General features: G+C 40.6%; 1 protein-coding gene across 9 annotated transcripts in view; it reads right to left on the minus strand.

The window, feature by feature from the left end:
* RhoGAP71E (Rho GTPase activating protein at 71E) overlaps window positions 1-23,750 on the minus strand; it is a 188,275-nt gene that overhangs the window by 110,419 nt on the left and 54,106 nt on the right. The window contains exon 1 of one of the 9 annotated variants that reach the window (XM_083119387.1): window positions 10,583-10,760. The exons of the other annotated variants lie outside the window; for them this stretch is intronic. Within the exon in view, the coding sequence (XP_082975513.1) occupies window positions 10,583-10,677 (95 nt within the window). The 5' untranslated portion in view covers window positions 10,678-10,760. Of the gene's footprint in view, window positions 1-10,582; window positions 10,761-23,750 lie in introns of those variants that run through there. 9 annotated transcript variants of the gene reach the window in all.

The following is a 23,750-nucleotide window of genomic DNA, read 5'->3' on the forward strand; positions in this document are numbered from 1 at the left end:
AGACTAAGCTTTTTCCTGTTCCACAAATAGCAAGAGCAGGGCTTCCAATCTATCCTGCTTCTGAGTTGCTCTTAATTTAGTTTTAACTTGGGTAAGCTTGGAGAAAGCTCTCACACGTGCAGCTTGTGACAGGTATAGAAGAAAAGCACTGTAGTACAGAGTAGAATGCAGTAAATATCTTCTTTCTCCAATGACAACAAAAAATCGAAAAACTATATACACTCGTTTCATCATCGATAATGCACACGTTTGTACCAAGTAATGACATTTTCAACTTCTTACAAACTGCCGCTTATTTTCTCTATTATTGAAATATCTGTCTTTAATTCTCTTTGATAAAGCAGCCCATTAGGGTGTGCCTAGGAACACCCGGCACACCCCGTAGCTACGCCTATGCACCAAACATTCTTTGCAAAAGTCCAATTTATACCCATTTTGGCATTACATTCTGCACCCGTTCATATGGAAAATTCTGTATACACACTTGTCAGACGTTAATTCATATCGGACAACACCTAGCTTGTGCGGCGTGTTGCACACATCCATGACAAAATTCAGTTTTCGGGGGCCCGACCTGTTGGGTTATATCAATAAATAAATAGCTTGTAGCATAGGTTTTTTTTTTGTTTTGGCTAATCGCGAAGATGAGGATGAAAGGTGATGAGACGAAATTGATAAAAGGACACACGAACACACATGGACAGCACATAAGTCGCACAGAGGATTATACTGGCTGGAGTCCAGACGCCAGAGCCTAGCTAGTCTACAAAATGCAGTCTAGGGTGTACTACATGGAAATGAAGTTGACATTTGAGTGTTTTTCAAAAGGGTTACCCGCCCGGTACCCATTACACCCATCGAAACAAACATGGACGTGCGCAGGAGGGGGGCTATTTTACCTCATAATAACGTTGACCTTCAGTTTGAAGTTGTGTTCCTGCAACGACCTTCTGATAATTAACGTAAATCACTGTAATTTGAAATATATAATTTTATGGTTACATTCATTTTCCAGGGGCGTGGCTCACCTTGCTCCTCCCCTCTTCCGGACGTCTAAGGTGGATAGATTTGGTTTATTTTACTTCGTTTTTCTGCCACCTTTGGCTAATCGCCACGATGAGGATGATTGATGAAATTGATGAAGAAACGCAAAGAATGCCCATGGCCAGGCACGGATTTGAGCTCGGGATCTCTGGCGTCGTTAGCTACGCTAACCACTCCGCCACGAAGATCGACGGACGTCTAAGGAAATAAGGTGTCGAACAGAACAGGACGTTTATTAAGGAGAGTTGCTTGCAATCTACAGTATGTGGAAGTTTGTGCAGTGACTAATGTTGCCCACGAGACGAGATTTTGGTCTGTATCGTCTCGTGGAAATGCTGTCTCGTCTCGAAAATATTAGTTTGTCAAAGGGACACATGATCAATCTCGTCTCGAATTTTTAAAAGCCTGTCCCGTCTCGTCCCGTGGGCAACACTAGCAGTGGCACGTCTGTAATGTGCTTATGCTATAGACTCGAGACGACACGAAACTTGTACTTCATAACGCGAGACGAGAACACGATACACTTGATCATTCAAGAATCAAGACGAGAGGAAACTGTGCCAAGTCTTGTCTCTGTACCATCGTACTAGCGAAGAAAAACCATTAAAATCCGCGTAGCAATTTTGCAACAGGACGAAGAAGATTTACTCCTACCTTCTGAAGAATATTGCCTCCAACAATACACCCGATCATAAGTCGACGCTGTACTTTCTCCAAAGATGCGTCGGATTTCTTCGACCCAGTAACCTTGGGGTCACCAGTCACGGAGCCACGGAGAGGAAGATAATCAGATAATTCTGTTTCAGCCGGTAGTAACAAAAGCGTGCAACAGAGCTAACTTATGTCTGATCTAGATTGGAGATCGTCGAACTCCCCGAACTACTTCCCACATTTGCACATGGCGAGCTACCGATGTGGACAAGTTTTATAATTTCTTGGTTCATGAACTTGGGGGACTCAGGCCTTTGATACAACTTGAATAATAGAAATAATGATATTATTGTGATGGTTATAGTTATTACACAAAAGTATTTGCCTTCCCGATAGCGTTATGCTAAAACTTCGTCGCCTTGTAATCAAGGAATCACAGGTTTGATACCCGGTGGAGGCACATAGCTGTTCGGATCCCACTTTAATCTGTAGGTCTGGTTCCGATTAGCCTATCTGTACATAAAGTGAACTTAAAAAAATCAATCTCATACCCCCATAGAAAACAAATCAATAAAAATAAACCAATTTCATTTCAAATTTATTATTATATCCTAGGAGAGATATTCCTACTTCATCCAGTTTTACACATCATTAAAATAGACATAAAAAGTTAAAGGGAAATTTTACTGATGGCGTTTATGTGGCGGAGTGACCAGGTGACTTAAGAGGTCCTAGATTCGAATCCTAGTCAAAGGTATTTGTGTATCAACATCAATTCATCATTAACATAAAAGCATCTCAAAATAGCCAAAAGCCGAAACTAAAAAAAATTAACCATAATCAGCCCTTTCAAAAGTATTGGTTACGCCGATTGGCAATCTTTCCTGCGAGAAGTTCTGAAATATCTCGAAAACAACTAACAACTATCAAAATTTCCACGACATTCTCTAAGTTTTATGTTTCCAACAACAAGTATTCCCTTAAGGTTCAAATGATAATTTCGCAATGGGTAAGCATTCTGCATGAACCAATTCCGGAAGTTAGATACTAAAGAAATAAGTTTTCCATTCTTTGTTAATTGAAGATTTAAATTATCCCTCACACTAATCATCACCTTTTTCGCTTTCTTTCGAAATTAATTTTGCAGGAATGAGTGTGGAGATACAGAGGCACATTTACACTTCAAATCACACTTCAATGTTGAAAACTGGATCAAGCTTTGTAAATACATTTCAATAGCCGCAAAACGTTTGTTTTAGCTCGCATTATCCCACTATAAATACTACATTCAAGACAACTTCTTATATTCACTCCACGAAGCTTGACAAACACTGATTTATAGTGTTACAATGTACAACATTGCATAACACAACGTGCAAGGGCTGTTTTGAGAAAGACTAACATCCCGCGGGTAAAAATCCCACAATAAAATTGAACGTAATGAGAGAATTAACAGCGATTTTCCCAGACAAAATTGCTGGGAAAAAACTCATCCCAGTTCCCAGAGAAGTTTCACTTATTATCTAACACCTGTGAGAACAAAGATCCAGAAAGGATCGTATTTTCTTGTTAGACTAACCAATTACTCCTTTTCGTGTGCAACACGCTTTAACCAAGAAACTGTGACGAAGTTAACGTTAGAACATATGAAACGAACAAGTGTGCCTTGAAAGTCCTTCGCGTTCGATAAACTAATTCTAAAGTACAGTCTGCATAGTACTTTATTGATACTTTTTTACTAAAAGGGTGCGACATCTCCCTGGCTCTTTGCTCGTGTCATCAGTTCCAAGAATTTCGTAATGGTGCATTATGGCTCTTTTCATTGGCTGCCGAGGCCGCCTTGAGCGCACTGGGCAGTACACAATTTCTCCGCCGAAGATTTTGGTATCGAGTCCTGGTCTATCCATCATCAATTCAATCATCACTCATCCTCATAATTAGCCTAAAAAGGCAGAAAAGTGACTTAAAACACGGAAAATTGTAATACGACAAAGGCCGACGGCAAAGTTATATATAGGTGGGTCTCGTGTGACGTCAGGATGCGCACAGCCGCCATGTTTGCGGCCAATTTGATTTGTTGTTTGTAAGGAAATATCCAAAACGTAGCGTTCGTTACATTTGCATCAACTTCACGTTTCTCTTAAATCACGAATTAGTGTTAGTTTTAGTGTTAGTATTCCGCCCGCCCCTCTTGACTTCCATATGCTTACAAGAACTGGCCTCAATCATGGCTGCTCGAAGAAACAATATAACAGTTTGTGACGTAGGTGAAATACACCTATAGTATCAGTGATAATTTTTGGAACATCACCAGCTTATACAATCCTAGTTTATACACTTATCAGTGTGCCTCAAGTAAGATCCAGGCCGAAACCCGGGTTGTTTAACGTTCCAAAATTTCAAACAAATTATGTAAAGTTATCTCCGATCTGGAAAATGGATAAAAATTATAATGAAGTAGTGGCAAATGGTGCCCAGCTTGATGTAAACAGTATGTCATTGCATTCCTTCCAAAGAGCTCTGTTGGCGCTGTGGAGAACGAAGTTAGAAGTTCATCTATGTATAGTAATTAGCGACTCCAAAATAATTCATGTATAATATGGTAACATTTCTGCAATGCACAAATTGTATGTATACCTTAATGGAAAATGTTCTGTGGCATCATTTGTCTACTAAATAAATTTCTACAGCCATTTAAATAGGCAAATCAGGGTGCTCTAGGAAAAGCAATTTTACAGCAGACAGTTTATTCTTTTAATAGCAAACATTACATACATGATATACATGTTGGATTGATTATCACTGTTTAGAATATTTGCACATGTCCAATATAGAATTATACTTATATTTTCTGTAATTGATTCAGTGTGATTTCGATGAAAGCAACAGAAAATCTGAGTTTGTGACTTTTTCGGAACACCCTTTGTTCATCAACATATTAATTGAGATTTGTTTTATGAAAATTTAGGTTCCAGAATTGAAAGAAAAGCGACAAGGAAGGAGAGGACAACGCATGCTCCGGCATACCAAAATAAATGAAAATATGTACCGACAATTTACCCACTATTGCCTTTTCTCTCTACAGTACTGTGGAATACATACATATATATATCTTACAAGGTAAATTGTCCATCGCTATTTTCATTCATTTTTCTCCTAAATCTTTCAATGTTGTTAAGGAATGAAATGCTGTAGAGTGGGATGCATAAGTATCACCACGCAAATTGTCCGTCACCATATTTATTTTGTTTGTTTTACCCAATGAGAACTTCAAGAATTGAAACAAAACTCCAACCAAGCTGCTGACGGCCTCTGTATCAGCATAAATAAAAATTCAGTCTTTTAAAAGTCCGTAGGACAAAAGAGAAACTAATTAAAATAATAATGGACAACTTGGCAAGCAATACTTGTGCATCGAATAGTACGATTACATACAAGTTGACAACGACAGCAAACCACATGAAAATTCACTTGGATGTTTCGCATGAAATTCTAACGAGAAGTAATTTTTTTTTAGAATGTTTGATCATGGCGGTTCTTCAGAAAAGAGAGAAATTTTCGAAAAATGTCCTACCTGACGTAAACCAGAGGTTTGGCAGCAAGTTAATCCTAGTTTCATTTTATTTCTTATTTAGCGTCGCTTTTCCGCTTTTGGCTATCGCAACGATGAGGATGGGCGTTAACATGAAATTGGTGAACGGACACTCACAAAGAACGACCAAGCCCAGCCCGGATTCGAACCCGGGAGCAAGTTTTATCATTGAATCCCGTGTTGCGTAAAACAAAGTGAAGGAACATTGAAATGGGCTACTTGCCTAGTAATATTCGTGCATCGTACTCTACATCTCAAGTAACCGTATTAATTGTAGTGGTGATAACCTGTTGCAAAATCGTCTAAATGTAAAGTTCCTTCGTTAGCAGTGTATGTGAAGAAAATTTGACTAACGGTTTCATTGTGAAATGAGGATAGTGGAACTGAGTGCGAAGGACGCCTGGAACCGCAATCCTCATTAACAGCAATTAACATCCTTATGGAGCATAACTGCTGCTTTAGAACGGAGAGATGGCAGCTGAGTATATGAAGATAACAGAGGCAGGTTGGGCTGTGTTAACTTTACAAAGAACGACACTGCCTACTAAGCTAGTATGTAAGTACAGTGTGATGCACAAGTATTGCTCTGCAAATTGTCCACGACTATTTTCATTACATTTTATCTTGAATTCTGCGTGGATTAAAGGATTGGATTTTTATGTATACTGGTGCAGAGTTTGTCGCCAGCTTGCTTGGCATTTTGTAGCAATTCCCGAAGATTTCATTGAGTAAAATAAGAGAGAATAAAGATGGTGATTGACAAATTTTATGGAAACATGATAGACATATGTCTAGAATATTAACAATCAAGGAAAACTGGGTTCATTGTAGCCCACTAATCCAATTCGTACATAATACCCCCTTTCCTCTTTCCCCCGCTTTTCCAATTGCTTGCTTTAACCAAGAAATGCCACGTCTACCGCCAATGTTGTTGCCGCTCGGGAGTTTCGCGTCAAATCGTGGATGCTACGGATATGAAAAGGCATAGTGTATATTTTCAGAGTCCTTCGAACAATATATATATGTGCGTGCTCAATGACGATATTACATGAGCACAATGATTTTCGTCCTTCAAACCACGTTTCCGCGCTTCGATGGGTTTGTGAAAAAAAAAAAATGCTTCCGGTCATGGAAACGAACCGACCCACTTGATCATAGTTGGGACAAAGTCCCGGAAAAACAAACCTACATTTCTTCACTATATTCCCTCATGTTCAACGATGGAGTACCAGGGCGAGCACGGAATCATTGCACACCCTATAAAACATATCCTGCTATAAAGTGTTTAGTTCATTCAAGAATTAACTTAACCCATCAAGTACCTGGCGCCGCAGCCCTTGTTTTCATAGAGTAATGCGTGGTCAGCGAGTGGAAACCCCATTTCTATCTTTGTAGTTCCGAATCCACTACTATTTCTCGGAAGAAGTTCTCTATTTTATCTTTTCATGCAGTTCCTACGTAGATTATAGGTAGCCTACCCGATGGCGTGGTGATTGTAATCAAAGGGTCCCACGCAGGGCCGACCCTAGCTGAGTGCGGGGCCTATAATCAAAATGTATCGGATTTTTGTGGTTTACTGAGGACCATTGGGGAAAAATATTCAGAGAAAGGAAAGAAGGTGTTTGTAGTATTTGTAGACCTGGAGAAAGCCTTTGATAGAGTGAAATGGGTTAAACGTTCAGAAATTCTGAAGGAAATTCGGGTAGATTGGAAAGAGAGGAGACTTCTAAGCAACTTATACATGAATCAATGAGTTAAAGTGAGAACAGGAGACGAAATGACAGAAGGCTGTGAAATTGGAAGAGGAGTACGACAAGGATGCTGCCTATCGCCTATTTTGTTTAATATCTATTTAGAAGATATAGTGAAAAATTGTTTCCAGGGCACAGGAGGTGTCAAATTGGGAGGAAGAAGAATAAACTGCATAAGATTTGCTGATGACATGGCATTATTCGCTGAGGATGAAATAACCATAAATAGTATGTTAGAAGAGTTAAACAGCAGCTGTGAGCAGTATGGGATGAAGATTAATGTAAACATGACAAAGGCAATGGTTATAGGACGGAAACCAAGGAATATTAATGTGAGAGCAAACAGTGAAAGAATCCAGCAAGTGGATAGCTTCAAGTACCTCGGATGCACTATACGCAGTGACATGAGCTGCAAACAAGAAGTGAAAATGAGAATCGCAATAGCAAAAGAAGCTTTCAATAGAAGAAAAAATGTTTTTTGTGGACCCATGGACATAGGTCTAAGGAAGAGATTAGTGAAATGTTTTGTGTGGAGTGTAGTACTACATGGTGCAGAAACCTGGACGTTGAGAAGAAATGAAGAGAAACGACTAAGCTTTTGAAATGTGGACATGGCGAAAAATGGAGCGTGTAAATTGGACGGACAAGGTAAGAAACGAAGCCGTACTGAAAAGAGTTGGTGAAAAAAGATCTATACTGGAGACCATCAAGAAAAGGAAAAGAAACTGGTTAGGACACTGTCTAAGAAGGAAATGCCTGCTAAGAGATGCCTTGGAGGGAATGGTTGAAGGAAGAAAAGTCCGTGGAAGAAAGAGATATCAGCTTATGGATGATATTAAATTAACTGGGTCGTATGCTATTACGAAGCGTAAGGCAGAGAATAGGGAAAGCTGGAGATTGCAGTGAAAAACCTGCCAATTAGGCAGAAAACAATGAATGAATGAATGAAATCTGAAGTACAGTTGTCCTATGTAACCATAACAAACATTATTACATTTAATTTGTATATACACTCCTCACAAAAAAGTTTGGAATATTGTTGTTAGAAAATATCACCTATTGCCTAATATAACAATATTCCAAAGTTTTTGTGAGGAGTGAATTTCGTATTATTATCTAAGAGCAGCACGCATAACATGTTGGAAGTTAAAACTGAGAATTATGTGAGGCTAATAAAAGTTCCAAATTACCCATGTGCGACGTTCATTACATTTAATTACAAAACTGGATGTGTTCAATATCAAACTGTTACTTTAACTATAAAAGTGGTAATATTTAATCCCATCCAATAACATAATTCTGTTTCGTCCAAGACCCTCCCTCTGTTCAAGGACTGACGATTCGATTCCCCTCCCAGTCCCTGCTCCCCCTATCTTAAGAACCACCTTCTTACTCCATACATACCTTCCTCTTATAACCAATCCCTTTATTAACCTATTACTCATTGACTAATGTTTTACCCTAAAAACTAAAACCAACCAATAATTATTGTAATTTGTAAACCAATTACTGATCTGGCCAACCGAATCAATAATTGGTCACAATGTAATATCTTACTATACATCAGTGGTATTCAAACTGTGATGCGCCTCCGTGGGGAGGCGAAAAAGTTTTGCAGGGGAGCCGCGAGAACTTCTGGAATTATTTTTTTTCCAAAAGTTTAAAATTTATTATTAATAATAATATTTCAATATTTACCTCCAAAACAAACTATGCACAATAAGTACTTCTGGGGCTTCTTATCTGTGTGAATCTGGATTTTCAGCCATGAGGGGTGATCAAGTCCAAATATATTACTGAGGGGAGGCGCGTACAGATTTTGAAAACCCTTACCCCTGCTATATACTCGTACTAATCTTACTAACATTACACATCTTATATGTAATATGTAAACCTTGATTGTTTTGGAAACCAGAACAACCAAGGGGGTACTTACAGTTATAAATCAAAATTATTATCATTATCTTATTAAATGCCAGTGTAAATGATATGAAAAATGTGTAAAACAAAAAATTAAATAAATTAGTCCACAATAAACAGGGGAACCGAAATTCTGAAGAAATGACGTCCTGGTTTATTGTTTAAAGGCATCAGGACATAAGTGCACACCCCTGAATGTATGCAGGTGGAGCTAGACTTCTTCAGGGGGTCTCCCTTTATCATCTTTAATTATCGTGCCCGAGACACAGAGATCAGAAAAGGATGGCAACAAACAATGGTATATAAGGAGGTAAAAAATAGAAAAAGAAGCGCCACACATGATTATGCTGGCAACGGTTCAAATCTTCACAGCCTTGTGAGCATCTGAGGCTCATACAGCAGGGAGTGAATGGATATAAATCTGCATAAATTATCCAAATACCAAAGCGCTTGACACTATAGTTTGAATCAGAAATCAAGCTGTTTGATGGAATAGTGTTCACAGTTTCTCCTCCATCTAGTCCAACAGCGGGAGGTTCCCCTTTCCGATGGAGTCGAGGTACCGCTCTCAACTTGTAATCTAGGAATCTAGGATTGGATCCCCGGTTGAGGTGCACTGCACAGTGGTTCGGATACCACTTTAAACTGTAGATATAGTCCCGACTAGCCTAAGCAAAAAGTGGACTTAAAAAACTATCCAAGTTTCAAAGCTAAGACTTTCGTACCGTGCAACAGAGAACAGTTCTACATGAAGCATGCACAAAATTATATATTCAAATACTTTTACAGTTTCACCTCCTCCGTAGTAGATTGTATTGAGCATTTTGATCACGATCGCTCTGCTAAAGGTTCTAGGTTCGAGCTCCTGCGAGGGCATTTTAAAATGGATTTGTTATTTTATCTCCATCGTCGCGATTAATGCACATGGTAAATTATAAAAAAATACACAGTTGTCAGTCACTCACGAATTCCAGGTTTGGAATTCAAGAGGCTTCCAGCCAGTGGCGTGTCCAAGGGGGGTTGATGGGGGTTAGAACCCCTCCCTTTGGAACAGTATTTCTACAAAAAGAACGTCGAATGTAAGAAAAGATACCAAACGAGAGCCGACTACCACAAAAAGTGTACGTAACCCCTTCCTTTCGAAAATCCTGGGCACGCCACTGCTTCCAGCTAAGGAGGCCGGTTTTACAAGAATAATAACAAAAAGTTCAAAAAGTTTTAACACTTCTGCAAAGGCGGGCCTAAAATTTAACGTGGGTTCTAAACCTACGAAATGTGTATTCCCGTAATTCTGCTTAATTTGCGTCGTCTTTACCTCATTCAGTTAATTGCGACGATGAGGATGGATGGAAAAAATAAACTGATACACACAAACAATCATCAATGCCAAGACTCGATCCTAGAACCTTCGGTGGTAAGAAAGTGAGCCGAAACCGGACTGGAGAGGGAGGGGGGGGGGGCGAATTTAGAGAAAATGACCATAAATTTGGTATTTGTGGGTATTCATAAATCACTGAACGAGGTGATAGATAACATTACTACTATGCCATCACGTAAACAGAATACACACACACACAATGCACATATATTTTTGCTCAATTTTCAAAACCGTGTCAATACTTACGGCTGGATAACGGGTGCCCATCCTCCCAGAAGGGGCAACGTCTGTAGAGATCGTAGGAGCAGCATCATACCGGTGGCGGCAGACGCACGTATCATGCCGTGACGACACACGGTCTGCCACTAGCGACGGCGACCAAGCCGGGAGGCTGAGCCGTCGTCCCCGTTCGTCGAACGGAGCATGATTTGTCGAGATGAGAGGGAGGGGAAAAAAGAGCACCGAGCAAAACCTCCCAGCTATGGAGCAGGCCCGATGTTACACTTCAACGCACTTTCAATCTCGCTCGCGAACTGAACGAACGGGATCGCTGAGATTTTTTTTTTATTTTTCTTTCTTTTTTTTATTTTTGCCTGCGAGACACCCGAAGTGAAAGCCCTCTCTCGCGCAGCTCCTGCAATGAGCCAGTCCCCCCCACCCACCCCCGCCATACGTACCTCTCTCCTACATCTTCGTGCACCTCGTGCTTTGTCGGTTTGTTTTCCAATCAGAATCAGTCTCACCACTTCATGCTAAGTAGCTAGACTCAGAGGTGTTAAAGGTCCGGGAATTCCGGTCCAGGAGATAAAATCAGAAAGCGTAAATGGGTTCTCGCTCGTAAAGAACCTTTTCATTTCTACAGTATTTCAATTCGGTCCAGGAACCTTTCTTTTTCTTTTCAGAATCATTTTAAATACGTTCAAGGAACTTTTTTTTTCGGATCGATTTAAATACGGTCAAGGAACGTTTTTTGTGGATGAACTTAAATACACTCCAAGTTCCAAACAATACTAACTTGGTAAAAAGGTAAAGTGCTCCCCTGTGCTTAGCACCACGCCATGAAAGCGTATAGGGGGTGTGGGGGTAACGCCCCACACTTTCTTGATCCGGTCGTGAGTGGGGGTGATGTGATCAGCACCGCACCCGTGACCGCCTTTACCCCACAGGGTTTCCCCCAGGTACCCATGTTATTCGACGCTGGCGCCGCTTCCAACGTTAGAAAAGTTCCCGGATTTGAACCGGCCGGGGATCGAACCCGGGACCTTGAGACGCGTTACCGACTGAGCCACCGCGGCCAATACTAACTAAATCGTGTGAGGAAAAAGGCTGTGGTCCCGTTGCGGAAATCTCAATTGCCAGTATCGCAGCCCACCGAACGTAAAATATTCGGGGCCCTTAGATCTTAAAAACATTGTCGTGGATACTACAAAGTACATAAGCATTGATGATACTAGAGGATGGACGATAGCTTGTAGGATGAGACATTCTGGGGGAAACTGGGCGGGGTGGTGATCTCCACCCCACCAGAAATTTCTAGGGAGTCTCTCTTTGTTGATTACTGACAACTTACACTTAAGTTTACCAAATGATTTTTTCGTGTTAATGCCATCTACACTCTGTCCCAGCCATTACTGGAGCAGGCGAACAAAACAAGTCTCTGCGCAAGTACAAGGGTTGATCAGTATGCTCTGCCCCTCCCCTGACACACTTCCAGTTCTTGGAAGGGGAAAAAAATCGTGTGCTGCATAGTCTATCTTATACCGCGTTTGTTACAACCTGTCCCGGTTCTCGCGCTAGTTGCTCCCTGGCTTTTCTCGGTGCTGGGGAAAGTCAAAGCCAGGCAGCCAATTAAAATACGCAACGTCGCAACAGCGTCTACGTAAGCGCCTCTCTTCTGGCTTCCATTCGCTCCTCGCTGCCCAGCAGACGATTTTTTCCTCGTTTCTCATTGGCACCGAAACTGTCGAGCGCTCCCTAGCGCGGGAAAGGGGACAGGTTGTAACAAACGCGGTTATAGTCAGGAACACCCACCAAGTTTCTTTGATCTCATCCTCTTTGTTTTACATGTGACTGAAGTGTGAGAGGTGTAAGCATTCCAAAGAAGATGGAGAAAACTGTTATTCGTGCAGTCATCAAATATTTGCTGAAAAAAAAAACCTGTCACAAACGGACATTTATAATGACATGTCCCTTCATGACATGATTAAAAAATCTCAAAAAATACCTAGGTGGGAAGAGTTTCAGCATCGATTCTGAAGTGATGGATGCTGTAAACGTATGGTTTCAGGAGCAGTCGGGAGATTTTCTTGTGCCGGAATTGAAGCCCTAGAGCACCGATTGGAAAAGTGCATTGAAGTTGCAGGAGGCTATGATGAAAAATAATAGTAGTGAAATGGCTCTCTGGGAAAGCCTTCTAGGTCAGGGGCAGAATATGCTGATCAACCTTCCACCAACGAACACGTGAGAGGGAACAGGATTGCGTGGAGGGAGTGAAAGCGACTGCAGTTACCAACCTTCCCAGCAGCGTGTAGTGCTTCGCTCTGCAGACTCGATTCCCCCTTCTCTGCCGCTTTGCGCGGCCTTGCTCCAGAGATTCCTGAGACAGGGTATATAAGCAAGCAAGTAAGTTAAATCGGTATTTCGAATGGGCCTCACGTATCAAGTTGTACGAGCCCCGTTGGCCGAGCCAGTATCGAACCAGAGTCCCCTTGATTACAAAGCAACATCGTTTCCAGTATGGGGAGATCCAGAAAAAATCTTGTTCTATATTGTTTATTATTGGATTCAGTGACATGTAAAGAGGCATTATGGCCTCTCTTTTTTAGTAGCTAGCCCTATATTCACTTTACCTGACATTCCCACATACGTTACAAAGAGTGCATATGAAAGGTTTAAGGGACAAAGTGCAATGTCTTGCAACAAATCTACAGAAAGAAACCATAACGTTATTTGTTCCCATCCACTCCCATGGAACACAGATCTGTGAAAGACAAGTGTCAACAATGTCCTCGTTATCTAATCTGGTTGGATATGACTGAGACTTCCTTTGGATCTTATGTTTGAACAAACATCACTTAGTACGTCAACATGGAGAACTGAAAAATATATTATTCCACACCCAAAGAGAGGGCTGTAACCTTGCATTTTCAACCTTCTTAGATGAAAAAAAAAGTTTCTTAAGACGCCTGACTGCCACGTGGAAGACTTAGGTTCGATTTCCAATGTGGATGATCGTGGAAATTCTCTTTTCAATGTGCCTGTACAAGCGGGTCTGGGGTTCACCCAGCCTCTCACCAATGGGTACCCGGAGCAAGCATTGAGGGTAAACCTAGACGCCCACTGAATCGGAAGCGACGCGAGCGAAATTGTTCGCTTAAAAAAGGCGGACACCCACTTTCCTTCCGCCTCAGTAAGCGAGCTTGCACTTAATTACATATATTTTTCTCAATGACACTTCCATTGGGCTCTTTCGTCCCAATGGGCGCCCGCCTCAGCGGGCGAGATGTGTTTTTGTCAATGTGCTTCCGGCCCAATAGGTGTATAAAAACTACCTGGTAGTGCCGATTACATTTTCACTATGGTGGACGTGGAAAATGTGTGGTGCCCTAGCCCGCAAATAGCCGGTAAAAACAGTTATTTACAGATTTTGCTCATTTCACAGCTTCCTACAACTAATTCCTTTCACTATCGTTGAATTTACATCTCCTTCGAAAGCGAGGTTCACCATAAGCGTTGTGAGGCGGTGAGAGGGTCATTTGATGGAAGAGTCGCTTCTCTGCAACTTTTGGCTATCGGGGAAATGAGTGATATGATTAAATTGACTCGCAAACAATACCCAAGCCCAGGTCGGATATCGAACCCGGGACCCCCCTTTTTTTTACAACGCGACGACGTTAAACACTACACTGCCGGGGAGACCAATAAAATTAAAATAAACAAGTTTTGTAATATATATTCATACAATAGAACTGAGTGGGGAGGAACAATTAGAATGTATTTTCTGTATCCAATCCTGACAATTAATAATCAATTCTCCTCATTTCTCCAAGAGCCGCAGTGGCTTAGTCGGTAGGCCGCCTAACTGCCACGCGGGAGACCCGGGTTCGATTGCAGGGGTGGGTGATTCAAGGTCGGAATTCTTTCGATCTTAGCCGCATAAAGCGGCTCTGGGGATCACCCAGCATCAAATCAATGGGTACTTGGGGGCAATCCTGGGGGGGTAAAGGTGTCGGAACGTGGTGCTGATCACGTCATATCTAAAATGGCCGAAATCGAGAATGTGTGGGGTCCTACCCCCACATCACCTAATTGCGCCTTCATGGCACGGTGTTATATGCACGGGAAACTTTACCTTACCTAATTTCTAAATTATTAAACACTGGTTCCATGTTAGTTTGGAGTAACTTATTACTGATTATGTTATTACTACTACTATTACTCTCCTAGCGATGCTCATGTCGTACACATAGGTACGATTCTGTCAAGTACTTTATTTTAGTTTAATAGAAAGTGATAAAAAAGGATCCAAGAGAAATACTGGTTAGGTGGCAATCCTATTCTACCGTGCCTGCTGCTTTTGCGACACAACTCATCTGTAGTATAAATACCATTCCTGGCGCTGCGATTCTGGTTCCGCTCCAGTCAACATTAATCCACGTGGGAACATCATCACAGAGGCAGGCGGGGAGGCAAGGACCATCAAAAGAGTCCACGAGCTCGCCTCCCGACGATATGGACAGCACGCGAATAGGCCCAACCTTCAAAAGGGCTATCTATAGCTCTCTCTCCAGGTTAACCAAACAATGAGGATGCCTCTTTCGTCCACTGACGTGGAAATATAGCCGGTGTGCGTGGATCACTTCGCTATTTAGCACGGGTAATTAGCAAGGGGAAGGGGGAGGGGCAAAAATAAACCAGGGCGGGGTGGAAAGGGCATGGAGGTGGCGAGTAGGGAAGAAGCAAATATGATTGATGTTTCCCTTTTAGCCACGTTTGGAAAAACCGAACAGCAGCGTGTGGTAGGAGCATGCTTCGAAAGACATCTTGCTATTTACCAACTTCAGCTTGATGAATTTGCTCAATAAGCAAAGAGCAAGGATGCCGACAGGAACATTGAGGGGATGGGAAGGTTTCTTTAACATAATATAAAATTCAATCAACATGTATATATTTTTTTTCTAAAATGCGTGTTAAAAAGTTTACACCTTGACACCATGCTGCTTGACACTGGGGATTGGTGGGAGGGGAAATCAAAATACAGGGTGAGTCAGAAGTCCGGCACAACCCTTTCAATTTGAAAACTACTACACGGAGAGCGATGAAATTTCGGATATGGGTAATTGGGGTGGGGGCTATGTGCATCATGGCGGCCATCTTGGAATTACATCCAGATTTTCAAATGGGAAGGGGGTCATGTAGCATATCATTTTACATGTGCGTTTTATCAGAAATAAGAATATGCAGTTATTTTTCCCCTAACTTTATTTGGTGAGGATATTTTCACAGTTGAAGTTCACATTTGGCGCAATGTGATGGGTTGGTATTTATTTGTTCCAGGTGATCTAACATGGCTCTAACACTCCAAGAACGGATCGAAATTGTTGTTATAAGGGGAGCGCAGTGCCAGGGTAATTGCAGAAGATTTCAATGCCCGGCATCCAGAGAGAGAGAAGACATCTCACAGTCTTGCGTGTAATGCAGAAGTTTAAGGATACGGGATTCGTGTGCGACAGAGAACGTAGTGGACGGCCGACAACAGCTACCGACGAAGAAACAGCAACGGCAATCGTGGAATCCTTGGTCAAGAGCCCGAAACGAAGTACCCGGCGTTTGGCTTCAGTGTCAGGAGTCCGAAATCCATACTCCGTGTGTTGCATACTAAAAAGAGGCATCCCTACAAAATTCAAACGCAGCAGTTCTTAACTGAAGACACAGACATGCAGTTACAGTTTGCAGGCTGGGGTTTGGCTCGTTGCAACGAGGATCCCCAGTTCACGAAAAGTGTTCTGTTTAGCGATGAGGAAGTATTCTTGTTGAACGGTGAGGTAAATAAGCATAATCATCGTTATTGGTGAGATACCAACCCATTGTAGACAGATCCTCGCAAGGAAGTTATGCGGCAAAGGTAATGGTGTGGTGTGGGATATACCTATGGAACACCCGAATTGTGGGACCTGTCTTCATCCATGGTAACCTAAATGGGGAGAGATATCTGAATATTCTCCAGGAACATGTGTTTCCCTCACTGATGAACCCGACGGCGAATTACCAGCCTATTTCCAGCAGGACGGAGCGCCTCCGCACTACGCGTTGTGTGTCAGGCAGTGGTTGGATGAACAGCTCCCAGATCACTGGATTGGTCGAAGAGGGCCCACTCAGTGGCCACCCCGTTCTCCGGACCTTACGCCCCCTGACTTTTACCTTTGGGGTAATCTTAAAGCCATAGTTTATCTATCAAGAGAAAATCACTGATCTCCGACATCTCCAACAAGCATGCTACTCTGTCGATCCTGCAGTGTCATTGCGTGACCATGAGGACTGGCTGAAACGTCTTACGTTGTGTGTAGCACAGAACGGGCAACACATAGAGCACATCTTGTAGGATGCCAAATGTGAACTTCAACTGTGAAAATATCCTCACCAAATAAACTTAGGGGAAAAATGACTGCATATTCTTATTTCTGAGAAAACGCACATGTAAAATGATATGCTACATGACCCCCTTCCCATTTGAAAATCTGGATGTAATTCCAAGATGGCCGCCATGATACAAACTAACCCACACCAAAATTACCCATATCCGAAATTTCATCGCCCTCCGTCAAGTCGTTTTCAAATTAAAAGGGTTGTGCTGTACTTTTGCCTCACCCTGTATATATATTTCCTTAGTAATTTCATTTAGCTGGTTACAAGTCACTTTTGTTACCATGGCCTGTTCCAGCTATCTCTGGAAGAAGGCCGCGCATAGCAGCGTAGAAGGGTACCGGGGGGGGGGGGGTCGAATGGGCAGAGCGAAGCATACTGCGACGGCTGGTAACTACAGTCGCTTTCCCCCATCCACGCAATCCCGTTCCCTCGACTTGTTTTCGATCCCTTGCTCCAGAGATAACCGGGAAAGGGTATAGGTGCAGCATATTTAATCCGTTGTATGAAGAGAGAATAATTTTTGGGTGTGGCTCAGAATCCCTCCTTCCTGAAGAGACCAGCAGGGAAACAGGATTTTGTCAAAATAACGTGATGAATCAAGAAGAAAATTCTCCCCAACGATATAATAAATTTGCAATAAAATTTGTTTATATTTATTAGGTTATAATAATCAGAAGCCTCATAATTATTAGTACTGTTATTATTCAAGTTTTATCAAGGCCCTGACCGCTCCTCCCCTCTCCAGGACAAATTTCTGTCTATGTCCAAACCAGAGATAATCAGGGTAGCACAGGCAAAGAGCTTTTAACTTCCAGGAGTATATGGATTTGGATATAAGTAATAGATTCCTAAAGGCATTTGTCTATAGCACAGCACACTCTTTGCATACGGAACTATTTAGTTAGATTTTAAAATTCGAACATAACCCCCTCACATAATCTCAGCGCAGTTCATGCTCATAGGACTCTGGAATGTCTTTATCAGCGTTTAATCGCGCTGCTCGAACAGGACCTACTATGGCAACCCAGGAGTGCTGACCTTCCACAACGAAGGCAGCAGCTGAGACACACGCGTGATTTCACGCAACGTCACCACTTGTCCCCCGGCCAACAACACTCAAGTACGTTCGCATGCTTCCGACGCCTTCTTAGCGTTTGAGCAATGGAGACCCTGAAAAAAAAACAGAACTCCAGCGGCGGTCCTCGCCGGGGGTGCGACCCATTGAAGTTCCGCTGGAGAGAAAATAATCATCTGTTCCTTTAAATTATACTCAAGTCATCGGCAACGCCTTATGCACGTGTAACATGTTGATAAGCATATTTTCCAACTTCCTACAGGTGTATCAGTCACGTCGTCGTCATGTAATCAAGGGGTTCAGGTTCTATACCCGGTTGAGGAACGTGATGGCCAAATCCGGATATCTTAATTATGCGAATATCCTGATATCCGTGTGCATTATCCGGACAGTTTTATCGTTTATCCGTTTTACGGGCTATCCACATATTCGTCATGTTCTTATTTCACTGTACGATTCTTTACAAATCTTTCATCAAATCTGTACTATCCGGCCGGGTTAGGAACCTATAAATTCTAATGGTTTGTATTGGGTTCCGCAACAGGACAGGAAGCGGAAGCTTATTTCGCACAACTGCGTAGTTTCATTTCAATGGCCGTATCAAATTCATCAGGAAAACAAGTTCCTGGGCCGTATTTAAATGAATCCGGAAAAAAGGTTCCTGGACCCAGGCACGTATCTAGAAATATGTTTCGGGGAGGGGAGGGTCCGAACCAAGGGTCTCACGAATAATAATAATGTTTAAATTAAAATAATTATATTAAATAAAATGAATACAATACATAAATTAATATTATATTATTACTACACAATTAGATAAAAAGACTATAAGAATAGAGATATAACAGCGCATATTCATTACGTAGATTACCTATAGTTAAGATCGGAATGATTTACATAAAAACAAGTGTCCTGGCAATGAAGTTAATGTCAAATAGATGAATAATTGAATTCTTATCGAATAACAAAAATGATGTTAAATGTAGTGGGAGAAAAGTAAGTTTCTGATTAAAATTTTATGCACATTATTTTGAGTAATAGTGTACATAAATAATCTTTGTAATGTCATTCAAAGCCGTATGATCCCAATATAATCCTGGTCTTCTAAAAAGTTCAGAGGAAATTATACAACAAATGCTTAACGAGTATATTTTCATTATTTAATCTTAGTATTTGATAAATCTCTCGGGGGTCCGGACCCCCTGGACCCCCTAAATACGTCCTTGCCTTAACCGTATTAATCCGAAAAATGTTTCCTGGACCGTATTTAAATTGATCCGGGAAAAGGTTCCTGAACCGTATTTAAATTGATCCGGGAAAAGGTTCCTGGACCGTATTTAAATTGATCCGGAAAAATGTTCAGAGGGCCGTATTTAAATTAATCCGGAAAAATGTTCAGAGGGCCGTATTTAAATTAATCCGGAAAAATGTTCAGAGGGCCGTATTTAAATTAATCCGGAAAAATGTTCAGAGGGCCGTATTTCAATTAATCCGGAAAAATGTTCAGAGGGCCGTATTTAAATTAATCCGGAAAATGGTTCCTGGATCGTATTTAAATTAATCCGGAAAATGGTTCCTGGATCGTATTTAAATTAATCCGGGAAAAGGTTCCTGGACCGTATTTAAATTGATCCGGAATAAAGGTTCCTGGACCGTATTTAAATTGATCCGGAATAAAGGTTCCTGTACCGTATTTAAATTGATCCGGAAAAAAGGTTCCTGTACCGTATTTAAATTGATCCGGAATAAAGGTTCCTGGACCGTATTTAAATTGATCCGGAATAAAGGTTCCTGTACCGTATTTAAATTGATCCGGAAAAAAGGTTCCTGTACCGTATTTAAATTGATCCGGAATAAAGGTTCCTGGACCGTATTTAAATTGATCCGGAATAAAGGTTCCTGGACCGTATTTAAATTGATCCGGAAAAAAGGTTCCTGTACAGTATTTAAATTGATCCGGAATAAAGGTTCCTGGATCGTATTTAAATTAATCCGGAAAATGGTTCCTGGATCGTATTTAAATTAATCCGGAAAATGGTTCCTGGATCGTATTTAAATTAATCCGGAAAATGGTTCCTGGATCGTATTTAAATTAATCCGGAAAATGGTTCCTGGATCGTATTTAAATTAATCCGGAAAATGGTTCCTGGATCGTATTTAAATTAATCCGGAAAATGGTTCCTGGATCGTATTTAAATTAATCCGGGAAAAGGTTCCTGGACCGTATTTAAATTAATCCGGAAAATGGTTCCTGGATCGTATTTAAATTAATCCGGAAAATGGTTCCTGGATCGTATTTAAATTAATCCGGAAAATGGTTCCTGGATCGTATTTAAATTAATCCGGAAAATGGTTCCTGGATCGTATTTAAATTAATCCGGAAAATGGTTCCTGGATCGTATTTAAATTAATCCGGAAAATGGTTCCTGGATCTTATTTAAATTAATCCGCAAAAATGTTTCCTGGGCCGTATTTAAATTAATCCGCAAAAATGTTTCCTGGATCGTATTTAAATTAATCCGGAAAATGGTTCCTAGATCGTATTTAAATTAATCCGGGAAAAGGTTCCTGGACCGTATTTAAATTAATCCGGAAAATGGTTCCTGGATCGTATTTAAATTAATCCGGAAAATGGTTCCTGGATCGTATTTAAATTAATCCGGAAAATGGTTCCTGGATCGTATTTAAATTAATCCGGAAAATGGTTCCTGGATCGTATTTAAATTAATCCGGAAAAATGTTTCCTGGGCCGTATTTAAATTAATCCGCAAAAATGTTTCCTGGGCCGTATTTAAATTAATACTGAAAATGGTTCCTGCATCGTATTTAAATTAACCCGGAAAATGGTTCCTGGATCGTATTTAAATTAATCCGGGAAAAGGTTCCTGTACCGTATTTAAATTGATCCGGAATAAAGGTTCCTGTACCGTATTTAAATTGATCCGGAAAAAAGGTTCCTGTACCGTATTTAAATTGATCCGGAATAAAGGTTCCTGGACCGTATTTAAATTGATCCGGAATAAAGGTTCCTGTACCGTATTTAAATTGATCCGGAAAAAAGGTTCCTGTACCGTATTTAAATTGATCCGGAATAAAGGTTCCTGTACCGTATTTAAATTGATCCGGAAAAAAAGGTTCCTGTACCGTATTTAAATTGATCCGGAAAAAAAGGTTCCTGTACCGTATTTAAATTGATCCGGAAAAAAGGTTCCTGTACCGTATTTAAATTGATCCGGAAAAAAGGTTCCTGTACCGTATTTAAATTGATCCGGAATAAAGGTTCCTGTACCGTATTTAAATTGATCCGGAATAAAGGTTCCTGTACCGTATTTAAATTGATCCGGAAAAAAGGTTCCTGTACCGTATTTAAATTGATCCGGAATAAAGGTTCCTGTACCGTATTTAAATTGAGCCGGTAAAAAGGTTCCTGTACCGTATTTAAATTGATCCGGAAAAAAGGTTCCTGTACCGTATTTAAATTGATCCGGAAAATGGTTCCTGGATCTTATTTAAATTAATCCGGAAAAATGTTTCCTGGGCCGTATTTAAATTGATCCGGAATAAAGGTTCCTGGACCGTATTTAAATTGATCCGGAATAAAGGTTCCTGTACCGTATTTAAATTGATCCGGAAACAAGGTTCCTGGACCGTATTTAAATTGATCCGGAATAAAGGTTCCTGGACCGTATTTAAATTGATCCGGAATAAAGGTTCCTGGACCGTATTTAAATTGATCCGGAAACAAGGTTCCTGTACCGTATTTAAATTGATCCGGAAAAAAGGTTCCTGTACCGTATTTAAATTGATCCGGAATAAAGGTTCCTGTACCGTATTTAAATTGATCCGGAAAAAAGGTTCCTGTACCGTATTTAAATTGATCCGGAAAAAAGGTTCCTGGACCGTATTTAAATTGATCCGGAAAAAAGGTTCCTGTACCGTATTTAAATTGATCCCGAATAAAGGTTCCTGGACCGTATTTAAATTGATCCGGAATAAAGGTTCCTGTACCGTATTTAAATTGATCCGGAAAAAAGGTTCCTGTACCGTATTTAAATTGATCCGGAATAAAGGTTCCTGTACCGTATTTAAATTGATCCGGAATAAAGGTTCCTGTACCGTATTTAAATTGATCCGGAAAAAAGGTTCCTGTACCGTATTTAAATTGATCCGGAAAAAAGGTTCCTGTACCGTATTTAAATTGATCCGGAAAAAAGGTTCCTGTACCGTATTTAAATTAATGCGAGAAAAGGTTCCTGGACCGTATTTAAATTAATCCGTAAAAATGTTCCTTGAGCGTATTTAAATTGATCCGGAATAAAGGTTCCTGAACTGTATTTAAATTAATCCGAGAAAAGGTTCCTGGATCGTATTTAAATTAATCCGGAAAAATGTTCCTTGAGCGTATTTAAATTGATCGGGAAAAATGTTTCCTGGGCCGTATTTAAATTGATCCGGAATAAAGGTTCCTGGACCGTATTTAAATTGATCCGGAATAAAGGTTCCTGGACCGTATTTAAATTGATCCGGAATAAAGGTTCCTGTACCGTATTTAAATTGATCCGGAATAAAGGTTCCTGGACCGTATTTAAATTGATCCGGAATAAAGGTTCCTGTACCGTATTTAAATTGATCCGGAATAAAGGTTCCTTGAGCGTATTTAAATTGATCCGGAATAAAGGTTCCTGGACCGTATTTAAATTGATCCGGAATAAAGGTTCCTGTACCGTATTTAAATTGATCCGGAAACAAGGTTCCTGTACCGTATTTAAATTGATCCGGAAAAAAGGTTCCTGTACCGTATTTAAATTGATCCGGAATAAAGGTTCCTGTACCGTATTTAAATTGATCCAGAATAAAGGTTCCTGTACCGTATTTAAATTGATCCGGAAAAAAGGTTCCTGTACCGTATTTAAATTGATCCGGAATAAAGGTTCCTGGACCGTAATTAAATTGATCCGGAATAAAGGTTCCTGGACCGTATTTAAATTGATCCGGAATAAAGGTTCCTGTACCGTATTTAAATTGATCCGGAAAAAAGGTTCCTGTACCGTATTTAAATTGATCCGGAATAAAGGTTCCTGTACCGTATTTAAATTGATCCGGAATAAAGGTTCCTGTACCGTATTTAAATTGATCCGAAAAAATGTTCAGAGGGCCGTATTTAAATTAATCCGGAAAAATGTTCAGAGGGCCGTATTTAAATTAATCCGGAAAAATGTTCAGAGGGCCGTATTTAAATTAATCCGGAAAATGGTTCCTAGATCGTATTTAAATTAATACGGAAAATGGTTCCTGGATCGTATTTAAATTAATCCGGAAAATGGTTCCTGGATCGTATTTAAATTAATCCGGAAAATGGTTCCTGGATCTTATTTAAATTAATCCGGAAAAATGTTTCCTGGGCCGTATTTAAATTAATCCGCAAAAATGTTTCCTGGGCCGTATTTAAATTAATCCGGAAAATGGTTCCTCGATCGTATTTAAATAATCCGGAAAATGGTTCCTGGATCGTATTTAAATTAATCCGGGAAAAGGTTCCTAGACCGTATTTAAATTGATCCGGAATAAAGGTTCCTGTACCGTATTTAAATTGATCCGGAAAAAAGGTTCCTGTACCGTATTTAAATTGATCCAGAATAAAGGTTCCTGGACCGTATTTAAATTGATCCGGAATAAAGGTTCCTGTACCGTATT

This window comes from Lepisma saccharinum, chromosome 3 (assembly GCF_977018435.1).
Source record: "Lepisma saccharinum chromosome 3, izLepSacc3.1, whole genome shotgun sequence".
Taxonomy (NCBI): Eukaryota; Metazoa; Arthropoda; class Insecta; order Zygentoma; family Lepismatidae; genus Lepisma; species Lepisma saccharinum.